Below are 13,457 nucleotides of genomic sequence, written 5' to 3' on the forward strand. Positions count from 1 at the left end.
TTGGCCTATAGTTCTCTTTTTTTGGTGGTGTCTTTATCTGGTTTTGGCATCAGTGTGATAGTGGACTCATTAAATGAATTTGGAAGTTTTCCTTCCTTTTGTGTTTTTCGTAGAATTTGGTCCAGGACTTTTGTTTGTAGTGAGTTTTTGTTTTGTTTTGGTTTGGTTTTGATTACTGATTCTATTCTATTGCTGGTGATTGTTTTGTTCAAATTTTGTATTTCTTCCTGCTACAGCTTGGTAGGTTATATGTTTCTGAAAGTTTATCTGTTTCTTCTAGGTTGTTCAATTTGTTGGCATATAGGTTTTCATAATATTCTCTTAAAATTGCTTGTATTTCTGTGGTGTTGGTTGTTATTTCTCCTCTCTCATTAGTAATTTTGTTTACTTGGGTTCTCTCTCTCTTTTTTTTAAATGAATCTTCTTAGAGATTTATCAGTTTTGTTGATCTTTTCAAAGAACCAGCTCTTGGTTTCATTGATCTGTTTTATTGGTTTTAGTTTCTCTATCCTTTATTTCTGCTCTAATCTTTATTATTTCCTTCCTCTTGCTGGGTTTGGGTTTTGTTTGTTCTTGCTATGACATTCTTGTACATATGTCCTGACAAAGACATACAAGAGTTTCCCTAAGGTGGGGTTTTTAAAACTATAGGTCATGACCCGTTGTCCCGTTGATGGGTTGTGACCAGGACTAAAAAGAAAATAGAACAGAAAATGTCAGTATACGTATAGTTATATGTGTGTGTAAATATAATAACAAATGTGTTTGTATATATGTATATATGTTTGTATATATGTGTACGATGTGTATGTATTTATTTTCTGGACTGTTCTGGAATATATTTTCTGATATAAAACATATCTTTTACTATGACCTATGCCAAAAATGTTTGAGAAGACTTCTCTAAGGAGTCCACCTAGGAATGAACTTGTAGGACAAATGATATGGGCATTTTTCAGCTTTACAAAATAATTTAAAATTGTTTTCATAACGATTGTAGCAGTTTAAACTCCACCAGCATTATATAAAAACTTTGTTTTATTTCACAATCTGACCAACTCTTGGATTCACAAAAATTTTAAATTTTTGCCAAACTGAGAGAGATAAGTGGATATCTTACTGTGATTTTAATCTGAAATTTTCTGATGACTAACGAGGTTGACCACCTTTTCATAGGTTTATTGGCCTTTTTAGTCTCCTTTTTTGTGATACGACTATTTATAACCATTGCCCAATCTTCTGTTTGACTGTTAGTCTTTACTAATTGGGAGGTTTCTTAATGACTTTCTTCACTTCTAGAAATGCTTTTGTCTTTGTCTATTTTGTCTGCCATTAACACAACTGTATCAAGTTTTTAAAATTAGCATTTACATGGTATATCTTATTCTACTTCTTGACTTTCAACATTTCTGTGTCCATATGCTTACAGTGAGACTCTTCTATATAGCATATATGCTATTTTAAATTATGTAAATATTTTCTATACATGTATGCTATATACATAATACACGTATATGCATATACATGCTATACATAATGTATATGCATATACATGCTATACATATATGCCATATGTAATTTTTAATGTTTAATCTGATAATATTTTTTCTTAAACTGTAGTTAAGTTTACTTATATTCATAGTAATTAGTGTAATATGTACATTTGTTTCTATTGTGGTCACTATAATATTTGTTTTTATGTATTATCTGTAGATTTTATTTACTTTTATTCATACTTCTTACAGATTAAAATATATTTTTCTCATTCCATTTTATATTTTCTACTAGTACAGATATTATATATGATTTTTTGTTTTCAGTGGTTACTCTAGAAATCACAACATTCATATTTAATTTTATGAATCAGTAGTATTATTTTTCTTCTAATTAAGAAAAGGAATTTGATATTCTTAAACTTTGAATATCTTCTCCCTGGCTTATATATCCTTTTTAAAAAATTATTATTTTTTTTTCAGTGTTCCAAAATTCATTGTTTATGCACCACACCCAGTGCTCCATGCAATATGTGCCCTCCATAATACCCACCACCAGGCTCACCCAACCTCCCACTCCCCTCCCCTCCCCTCCAAAACCCTCCGTTTGTTTCTCAGAGTCCACAATCTCTCATGCTTCGTCTCCCCCTCCAATTTACCCCAATTCACTTTTCCTTTCCTTCTCCTAATGTCCTCCATGTTATTCCTCCAGAGAATCTTCTGTGGGTCATTATAAATAAGTAGCTGGGATGCACAGTCACATGAAGAAAGTTAAGGGCCAAATGCATGGAGAAAAACTTTCAGAAAGTGGTTGATTTTCTGTTTCTAGAATTGCTGCTCTTCTCTTAGATCTCCTGTTGGATTTGTAGGTGTTCGGAATGGTTTGATAACTATCTAACTGAACTCCTACGACCTGATGTCATCTCACCTGCTACTCCTCCGCCATCTTGACTCCCACCCCCTGGCTTATATATACTTTTTGTTTTGTTTTAGACATATCTATTTGTAGACTTTCATTTTGTTAGTTATTGTTTAGACATATCTTATTTTTTAATTCAATAATTAGATATTTTAATTTTGTATATATATCACTGTTTAGATTTATCCACGTGTTTTACTAATTTCATTTGTCACCATTTCTTTTTTTTTTAATTCTTTTATTGTGTTATGTTAGTCACCATACAGTACATCATTAGTTTTTGATGCAGTGTTCCAAGATTCATTGTTTATGTACAACACCCTGTGCTCCATGAAATACGTGCCCTCCTTAATACCCACCACCAGGTTCACCCATCCCTGGACCCCCCCTCCCCTCCAAAACCCTCAGTTTGTTTGTCAGAGTCCACAGTCTCTCATGATTTGTCTTGTTCCCCCCTCTTCACTTTTCCTTCCTTCTCCTAATGTCCTCCATGTTATTCCTTATGTTCCACAAATAAGTGAAACCATGTGATAATTGACTTTTTCTGCTTGATTTAATTTCACTCAGCATAATCTCCTCCAGTACCGTCCATGTTGATGCAAAAGTTGGGTATTCATCTTTTCTGATGGCTGAGTAATATTCCATTGTATATATGGACCATATCTTTATTCATTCATCTGTCAAAGGGCATCTCAGCTTTTTCCACAGTTTGGCTATTGTGAACGTTCTTGCCATGTCACCATTTCTTTTTATATCTGAGATCTCTTTTACCTCTTCTTGAAGTACAGTCTTTTAGATCTTCCTTTAGTGAAACTCTGATGACAGTAAATCATTTCAGTTTTTAATTTGCTGAAATTTTTTTTTATTTTATCCTCATTCCTGAATAGTAGTTTTCTGTATACACAATTTTAGGTTGGTAGTTATTTCCTCTCAGTACTTTGAAGATATCATTGACTGGATAGATTCCGTCTTTCATTATTACGATTGAAAGTCAACTATCATTCTAATTGTCATTTCTTTGTATGTAATTTGGGAGATTTTTTTCCTCTCTACCTATCTGTAAGATGTTCTCTTTTTCTGGAGTGTTCTGCTGTTTTACCATAACGTATCTAGGGATTTGTTTTTCAAATTTTGTGTTTGGAAAAAAAGAAAAAAATATAGACTATCTTCTACATAAGGCCAGGGTCCTTGTTTGTCTTATTTACATCTTTACTCCTAGCTTAATGGAAGGCCTCGTACATAGTAGGAATGCAACAAATATTTGATATGTAATGAGTAAATTTGCAAAAAAATTCTTATTAGTTTCCTTATGAATAACAGGAAGGAAACGTCTTTCCTATTTCAGCATATCTAATAAACATGTCTTATCTCAGATCTCTCCGGTAGCTCATGGAAGATAACCAGGAAATGAAGGTTTTAGTTATTTTCTTTTTTTTCTTAAGGGCAAGATTACATATTTTCCCTCTATAAATCTAAAGAGAACTTGACTTACATTTAAATAAGCTTCCAAGTGAAAGTTTGAAGTCCAAGGAGTTTGACCTTGAAAAAAAGTAGGGCCTAGAAAACTCTGAATATTAAATAATCATTAATGACAAATAATGAGTGTAACTCACTTAGTTTCAGTCAAACTCATTCTTCAGAATATGTTCTAAGGGAAACACCAAATATATTCCAAGCCTTGTATTTTGAAATATTAGGATGATGTGACAGAGAGGGATATAAATTTCACAGTAGGTATCATGTTTATTTTCTTTCCTCTTTCACCCCCCTTTATATCCTCTCACTCTATCCCTAGGGTCCATGTGTGGATGTGTGTATGCACACCTATGTGTAATCATAGCCCATCATATGAAATGCTATGTATTATTCCTTCACTTCTCTATGTTTTCATCTTTGTTTAAAGCCTTGTAGCTGGCACCTATGTGTTCTTTTCTGGCAGTTTAGCCAAATGTAAAGAGTATGAGCTTTCAGTATAAATCCTGTTTCTGTCATAATACCTTTATACCTTTGGCAAGTTATTAAACCCTTGTCAGCTTTGGTTTTCTCATCTGAAAGAGAGAATAATAATAACTACTTCATGGCTTAGAGTAAGGATTCGAGATCTGTATTAAGCACCTAGCACATTCCTTGGTACATGGTATACACTCCCTCCGTATCGGTTCCCCATTCTTCCAGCAAGACTCCCATCTATCTCCAGGATCAGAGAACGTGGCAAAGGCACAATCCTAAGAGCTTGTTCTGATGTTTTCCAGAGCTCTGAAATGACAAATGACTCAAGTGCCCATCTGAGTTGAGCAAATACAAGGATTATAGTTATTGTTTTTACAAGGATAACAAGAGGTAATGACTAACAATTCTGGGAAGATCTTATTTGTGTTAGGTGTTGGCAGCAGCTCTAGGCATATATTGTAAAGACGATATGGAGGACCATTTCCTGGGACATGTAGACAGGTGGTGACCCACTTTTCACTGTCACATATGAAACTGCTGTTGGTGTGCTATCCAGCTCACCCCATATCCCAGAAAGATTAACAAAACAAAACAAACAAAAACCAGAAGTGTGATTTTGGTATGCCACTATTGGGTCGTTTTCAATCGCTCATTTATATTACTTCCCTTGTTTTTTTCTTTGTGTGTAAACTCTGTCCTTTTGCAGAGGTTGGCAAATTTTTAAAAACTAAAATTTCAGAGAGTAAATATTGTAGAGTTTGAAGGCCATGCAGTCTGTGCTAAAAATACTCAACCTTGCTTTTATAGTAGAAAAACAGCCAGAGATAATACATAAACAAATGAGCATGGCTATATTCCAATAAAACTTGACTTACAGATCCTGAATTTTGAATAGAATTCATATAATTTTCATATGTCATGAAATACTGTTCTTTTGATATTTTTTCCCCAACCACTAAAAAAATGTAAAAACCACTCCTAGCTCCCAGACCATACAAAACATGTAGTGGGGATGAATTTTGTCCACACACCATTGTTTGCCAACCTCTGCCCTATTGGTCTCCTGAATTCTCTGTATTTATTTTATCACAACCTGGGCACGTCATTTCCTGGGTTGACTATTAGAACAAATATATTTCTACGTTTGAGTATTGTTTTCCTTTTTCTGGCCATCATAACAAATTTAGCAGTTTCAAACAGTGCTAATAGATTATTGCCTGGTTCTGTAGCTCAGAAACCTGGGTTGGCTGGGTCTGTTTCTGTAGTCAGGGTTCACAAGGCTGAGATCAAGGTGTTGGCAGGCTGAGATCCTGTTGGAACGCTTTGCAGAGATTTGACTTCCAAGCTCTCTTTGTAGACAGAATCTGATTACTGATGGCCATAGGAATGAGGCTCCTGTGTCCTTGTTTGTTGTTAGCTAAGAGTCAGCTTTAGCTCTAAAATCCTTTCTCTCTGGTCCTTACCTGTTGATGTCAATATCTCAGAACCTATTAGTGTGTTGGATCTTTCTCATATTTGGAATCTGACTTCCTGTTCCATAGCTTTGAAGTCTCACAGATCTGACTTCCTCCTGTTCATCCTGATTTTAAGGGCTTTAGGATTACTTTGGGTCCACCTAGATCATCTAGGACAATCTTTCTATTTTAAGGTCGGCTGATTCATAAATTTAATTCCACTAACGATGTGTGATCAGCAGTACCAAGCATTTGGGGGAGTAATGAAGGGACAGGAACCTTGAAGAGACATGTTTTAGAATTCAGAGTAGCATGATTACCACCTCTGTTTCCAACGTAAGTAATGATACATGTCTGTGGAGCACTAGAGATGTATCCAGAAATAATTTATCCCATCCAAGCATTTTGTGTTGGTAGATTAGATCCTCTCAGATTTGATATATTCCATAAATATACTGGAGGTAGTTTGTAGCTAATCCAGTAGCCCTTGCTTCTTAACAGATGATCTAGCCGCTTGGGAATAAATCTGAAATATACATGCTATGGTCTTTCCTTTCAGTGAATAATTTGCTCCAAGGGTAACATTTTCACTAGCCCCCCCCAACTAGTGGAACTGTATTTCATATATAATTTATTTTTTTCTTAGATTTTATTTATTTGACAAGAGAGCGAGACAGAGATCACAAGTAGGCAGAGAGGCAGGCAGAGAGAGAGGGGGAAGCTGGCTCCCCACTGAGCAGAGAGCCCAATGCAGGGCTTGATCCCAGGACCCTGAGATCATGACCTGAGCTGAAAGCAGAGGCTTAACCCACTGAGCCACCCAGGTGCCCCTCATATATAATTTAATTTTGTCTTTTATAATTGCTGGTAGGGAACATATTGACATATTTTCCTGTGGTGGTTTTTTAAAATTTAGGATCCAATTATTAATTTCTAAGTCCATTTAGTTACTGAATCATATGCATATGATTCTTAGGGCTAGAAACCTCTAGTTGATTCTCAGCTGCTTTCTTCAGCCACCATGTCGGACTTGTCACCAATCTTTTTTTTTTTTTTAAGAGTTTTTATTTATTTGATGGAGAGAGAGAGAGAGAGAGAGAGATCACAAGCAGGCAGAGAAGCAGGCAGAGAGAGAGGAGGAAGCAGGCTCCCCGCTGAGCAGAGAGCCTGATGTGGGGTTTGATCCTGGGACCCTGTGATCATGACCTGAGCCGAAGGCAGAGGCTTAACCCACTGAGCCACCCAGGCACCCCATGACTTGTCACCAATCTTGCTGATTCTCAGTGGCCCAAGAATCTGTATCTTTCTTTTCACCCCTTGCTCCCATCCCTGATATACATCTTCATCATTTCCTATTCTATCTGTTGCAATAACATCCTAATTGGCCTGTGTCTGGTTTCTCCTTTGTCCATATAATGACCCAGAGATGAAATCATCCAGCCTGAGCTTTCGAAAAACTGAGAGTTCATTCCAACTCCTTAACATGACATTCAGAGATTTCCATTATATGACCCAATCCTACCTTTCAACCTCATTCCCATTACAGTCCTCGGGAGGAAGTGTTCAGGTGGTGGCAGTTGAACACTGCTGTACCAACACTTCTACAAACCATGTTCAGAGAATGGTAAATAGGACTTTGCAACTGGGGTAAAGGGTTTGTGTAGTCATTGCAGGCAGGGCTTCTAAAAATGGACATGGTTGTTCAAAGATCCTTCCTTTCCACCTTCAACATTCAGTTGATTATGAAATCCAAGCAGGCCCTTCTACTTCCTATATTTTTAATTGATCTCATTTCTGTAAGTCTTGCCATTGCCCCAGCATGGGTCTTACCTCTCTTCTGGACGACTGCCCTGGCCAAACCTGTCTCTTTGTTCCCTTTGCTCTTTACTCTAAGCCAGTCATCAAATTACATCAGGGTATCGTTCTAAAGCAGAGTCTAATTTTAGTCCCTTTGTAATTCAAAACCTTCATTCTTTCCCCATGGTTTCCACTGAAGAGTATTTGCCCACGAATATAGTGTTAACAATTTGAGCCCTAGACCAGGCTGATTGGGATGGGATCCTGGCTCTATTACTTACTTACCAGCTATGTGATATGAGACATGTCATTTTATTGCTCTAAGTGTCAATTTCCTCATCTATAAAATGAGGAGAATAATGTTTACATGGGGTTGTTATGTGGATAAAAACATATGAAGTATGAAGAGCTATTAGCAAGTAACTGGTATATGGTATATATTCAAGTAATAGTAGCCATTATAATGACCGTGAAATACTCAAGACATTCAGATAGACTTTGTAAATGACTGGCTAGTTTTTACTCAGTTAGGGATTTTTGAGAATTAATGATTTGGCTAAATAACTCAGTTTCAGTTGTCTCCCCTTTTCCCTTGAGCAGACAGCTAAGGATTATAACTGGTGAATGGTTTTTTGAAGAAAAGGCAAAGCGGTTCAAGCAAGTCAACCTTCTGGGCACTGATGTAGTCCGACAGTCCATCTTAAGAAGAAGTCCAGGTAATTAAAGCAATTATTTGGTTTCGAAACTGTCTTACTCTTCATTTTGGTGGGCTCCACAGTTTCCCTATATATGTTGCAAATGGACATAGTTGAATTTCCTGAATCCCTTAGGTCATTTCAAAACTCAGTAGCATGAAATATAAATCTGCAATTCATACAAGGGAAGAGGAAGTCAGTAGAAAATAAAATCCACAGTGATTTTCCATATATCTGACACACTGTGATTTTCAAAGGAGGCATTTATCTTCATCATAGATAGTTCTTTCCTTGAATGCATTTCCAGTATTTTCCTAGACATTTAAGAAAGTAACATAAAACAGATGAACTAAATGATTCACATTGTGAAAGCAATCCTTGATTTTTTCAACATGATGTATTTCCATAAAATAGCTTTTACATGTTCCTTTTACTAATCCAGTGGTTGTCAATCAAGAGATGGTACTGTGCACCATGCCCTCCTCCCTCAAGCCAGGGGAGCATTTAGAAATGAAAGGGGCTGTTTCTGGTTGTTACAATGCCTGGGGTGGAATGAATACCCTTTAGCTCCTAGGGTGTCTCATTTTTCTTATCCAGAGACAAATGCCCTTGTTTTTAAGTCCAGAAGGTAGAGCTGGGAGACTTGGGACTGATTCCACTGTCACTTTTAGATGTGGCCCTAGCAAGGAAGGGCTTTCCCACATGGGTAAGATCAATTCTGATGCCACAGGAGGACAGGTTGGAGTAGAGCTAGAGTGAAGCAGTTAGCTCTGGCTGCTTTCCCCACCCAAACCTCAGCACCTTTCAGAATGTAGACTCCCTCAAGCCGTGAGGTGTAGACAAGCAGCTCACCCTCACAGGAAATCTGGTTTATGTGCTCAGAAATCAGGTATTGTTTCTATAATCCCGTCTCTAGGGATTTTGATTTCTCATGAACCCAGCCTCCTCTACCCTAAAAATATCTGTAGAGGGGGTGATACATCCTTCCTCCATCGTAGTCATCCCTAGAAAGCTTACCTCAGCAAACCTCCCACAGATGAGTCCTGATCGCCGTCTTCGTCTAACTCTAGAGCACTCAGCAGATTAGAAATAACTGTGTGACTAGGAGACAGGATGGCAATGTCATCGCCAATTATTATAGACTTCTTCGTCCCATGCTAACGTAGGAAAGTGAATGAAGAATAGAAAATTGCTCTCATTTCTGGCCATTTTGTATGGAAATTTGTCTTCTGATTGTTTTTAACGAGGAACCGAAGAAACACAAAGTCAAGAGCAATCCCGCCAGGACCCAGAAAAGGCAGACACTTCACCTTCTTCCGGGCAGAAGGCCAGTCGTGATGGACCCAGGAAAAAAGGGTAAGACACACCTTTTCCAAAGGAATAGTTGATCTTTATTCCAGAAACCTCTGAAAGAAAGACTCCATGGTTTTTTCAAGTTGGATATCATTTCAGTGACACAGAGAAGGTCATCATACCCAACCAAGACGACGTTCTCCTGTCATTCCCCTCAGGAAATGCAGTCTTACTTACTTTTGGTCTTAGATAATTAAATTTCCCTTTGGACCTGAACCTGTAAAAGTTTTTATTTCATTGAACATATCTGATCCTGCCCAGAATGGTCCTCATTACTTTGAGGTAGAAGCTTTCCTATCAGGACCAGTCTTGTCTATAAAGACATGACAACTGGTTTGGTTATAGAATGTCGCCACCCAACCCCCAACCTGAGTGCTGATACAGGAAATATCCAAATGAAAGACTGATTAATTGGGCTTAAAACATAGTGTCCCCTGTTTAAAATTGGGCTTCCTTAAGGAAGAAATCCCATTTGGCTACCTCGTTAATTCAGAAAAGATATGTTTCAAGTACCAGAAATGAGAACGGGAGGCACATAGAGGAGCACGATTCAGAGAGGCACTAGGAAACTAGGGGTATTGGGGCTTCCTCAGGGGAGGAAAGAGGCCCCCAAAAATGCAGGTGGAAAGGACCAAAAGGCCAACTTCTGCCTCCCAGCTCTGCATTTTGCTGGTCTTTTTTTCCTCAGGCAACTGTTGGTCTGTTTCGTGGCTTAGGTAGTGAGAGTTCTAATACCTGCTGAGTCACTGCATGATTCTTTCTAGGTAGCAGTGTTTTGTTCTCTCAGCGGGAAGCAGTGTGAGAGACTACTAATATCTGAGCCTTTCTCTGGCTCCAGAGAAAGTCTGGTTTGGTTTGGTTTTTGTTCTTTGAATCACGAACTCTGAGTGGGAACGAAACTTAAATGTCCTGTAGCTCAGACACTTGTGACTAACCATGTCTTCATTAATTAGCGGAGATGAATGTGAGAGAGAGCCTGGAGTGACCAACCGTACATCCCACCCCACGGATGGGTCCTTCCTCCCAGGTTGAATCCATTCATCGCCCTTCAGCGTTTGCACAAGGCCTTGTGCCTGCATATCCATCCTTACCTGGTAGTCTGACACCACGCCCTCCCTCCTCTTAGAAAAACCGAGAGTTCATTCCAACTCCTTAACATGACATTCAGAGATTTCCATTATATGACCCAATCCTACCTTTCAACCTCATTCCCATTACAGCCGTCCCGGGACGTACTAAACTGTGAGTTCCCTCAGCACTGGACCTGTGGCTTTTTTCTTTCTTTTTTTCTTGCTTTTCATGCTACAATTTCTGTCATGGAAATTCCAGCCTAGCTCATCAAAAACAATCAACAGCTTGATTGAACAAGCCACGCAGAGCACACAAGTGCTTGCAGGAGCCGTAATTTGCAGATGCTAGCCCAGGCTTCGCTGAATAGGTCACAGAGTGATGAACTTGGAGCCGGGAGACAACACAAAGTAACCCACCAGCACAATGAAGTGTAGGCGCTCTGAATTTAAAACAGTCACAGCACCGGACCTTGCCCTGGGGGAGCTCAGAACTGAGATCTGATAGAACTGTCTTCAATAACTGTAACAGCTAGTTGGGTAGAAAAGGTTCACGCCTGGAAAGTTAATCTGTATAGAGGGAGTTCGGGAAAGTGTAAGATGACAGTATGAGCTACCTGAAAGCCTTTCTAAATGGAAATGAGGTGTTAATTCCCTACAAGAGAGATCATAAGGCAATAAATAATTAAGTAAATCTTAAAGAAGAAGCTTAGCTAATCAGTGGCGGGAGGTCACAGAGGCCATTGGGAATGACATCAAATTGTAAGTGTGACTAGATGAGGACCTGGAAAGATGGGCAGGGATCCAGGATAGCCGAACGTGGGGAAGAGTGATTCCACTTGCAACAAACAGCTTAAGTGGAAGAATGGATGTGGGTCACGTGTAAGGGGGTTCTCAGAGCAGCCCAGACTGATGGTAGATTAAGTGTCATTTTCACCAAAATATGTAATTTTCCCATTAGATTGAAGCTTCTGACACTTTGACAAGACGCTCTTGATATATCTTTGAAACAGAGGCATCTTGGCAGCTTTTCTTAAGATTGTCCCCCTACCTTTGGAGTACACTTTTTTCCCCCTAAAAAACTAGAATATAAGGTAAAAGAACTGGCTCTTCCCAATGCTGTCACAACAAGAAGATAGCTTTGGCTCTTTATTAAAGTATATTTGAAAACCCCTAGGTTTGGGGCATTCAGTAGCTTGGATCATGACTCAAATCTCAGTTCCTGAAAAGCTATTTTTGTTCAAGTTCTAAATAATTTAGTAAAATGGCAACAGAGTCAGATCTCATCGTACATGAGACACTCCATTGTTCAAACTTCACTCCCACGGGGAGAAATGTCACGAAAGACAGAAAGATGGTTTCCACCACCTGGGTTTAGTCATTCATTCCGCAAGAATTGATTGGGTTCTCGTGGGTGCCAGGCATCACTCTCAGCTCAGGGAGCTGTCAGGAAACCAGCAGGGCAGAGCTGCTGTTCTCGCGGAGCTATAAGCTAATCTGTGGCCACCTCAGTTTGTCCCAGAGAATCATTTTAGCTCCCCTCTCTGAGCAAGGGGAGTCCAGGCTCCCTGTCCTTAGCATCCCTGAACATAGGCTCAACCCAGGCCATGTTTCTCCATTGACAGCAACAGTGGGGAGTTCGAAAGCTGGTGGTCTTTTCCCTTGCAGGGACGGAAGCCTGGTCTACCTGCAAGTGGTATGGCCTTGGGACAATGTGATAACTTCCTCTACCCTCACCCTTGACAGTGTACTTGCAGAGGCACTGGGGACTCCCCAGGACCTCTCAGCCCAAAGGCCTTTTTATTGAAGAATTATTTACTGTTAAAAATATTAGAAATGGTATTTTTTTTAAGAAATGGTATTCTTGAAAGGATATCCTAAAATGCCTTTTCTCTTATGTTACTTTTTAAGTATAGACCTATTTATGTAATTTCAGATTTCTTCTGAGCAAGTTCAGATCAGCAACCAGGGGAGAGATCATGACTCCAAAAACGGAAAGTGGGCGGAGCTACAGCTTGGACCTAGACAGCCAGAACTTTCGGAGTTTAAAGTCAGTCCCTGGTTCGGACAGGTAAGTCACATACAGATTAGGCAGTGGTAGAGCCTGAGAAGAAAATTAATGTATTTCCATTCAAATGGTGCTTCTAGGTACCTATAAAGTATTACATCTTGGAGAACTCCCAACGTAATATGAAAAGACAGGAGGATATTTTTTTAATTGAAATGGAAAGCACTTACCCTTCTGGAATTACAGTTCTCAGAATCTTCTGTGTTACCTGTAAGGATGAGACTTGATGTTTTGGCCCTTAAAGCTGCGGTTTGAATGGAGATAAACAGGAAAAATAAATTCTGCTCCTTGAGTTCGTGATCTTTCTGTTTAAGTTTCTGAAAAAGAAACCTCTGAGGGATATATATATATATTCCTTGCAGCTTTTAAAAAATTGATAAAATTTCATCAGTTGAACTGCTCCAGAGAATTTCCATAAATTCCACTTCTTTCTAGTTCCACCTTTTCTAACTCATTAACAATGGGGCCAGTGGAGAATCTCCTATGCACAGAGTTTTCACCTTGTCAAGAAAAGGAAAATGAAAGGGTAGCCAAGAGCATAGTCATCTCATATCCGGCTGGATTTTCTTTATCCTCTTGGGGCATAAGCCAAGGCTTATTCTCGTGATGAATACATTATCAGAGACCATGAGGAGAAAAAACGGCTATCCTCATGTTTCAC

General features: G+C 38.8%; 1 protein-coding gene across 1 annotated transcript in view; it reads left to right on the forward strand.

Moving 5' to 3' along the window:
* Positions 1 to 13,457, forward strand: part of SYTL5 (synaptotagmin like 5) — a gene marked incomplete at its 3' end in the record, with an annotated part of 104,142 nt that overhangs the window by 41,073 nt on the left and 49,612 nt on the right. Inside the window, exons 3-5 of the mRNA XM_080795696.1 lie at positions 8,214 to 8,329; positions 9,556 to 9,664; positions 12,665 to 12,799. Coding sequence (XP_080651822.1) covers positions 8,214 to 8,329; positions 9,556 to 9,664; positions 12,665 to 12,799 — 360 coding nt within the window. The remainder of the gene's footprint in view (positions 1 to 8,213; positions 8,330 to 9,555; positions 9,665 to 12,664; positions 12,800 to 13,457) is intronic.

Source organism: Martes martes, assembly GCF_963455335.1.
Source record: "Martes martes genome assembly, chromosome: X".
NCBI classification, from domain to species: Eukaryota; Metazoa; Chordata; class Mammalia; order Carnivora; family Mustelidae; genus Martes; species Martes martes.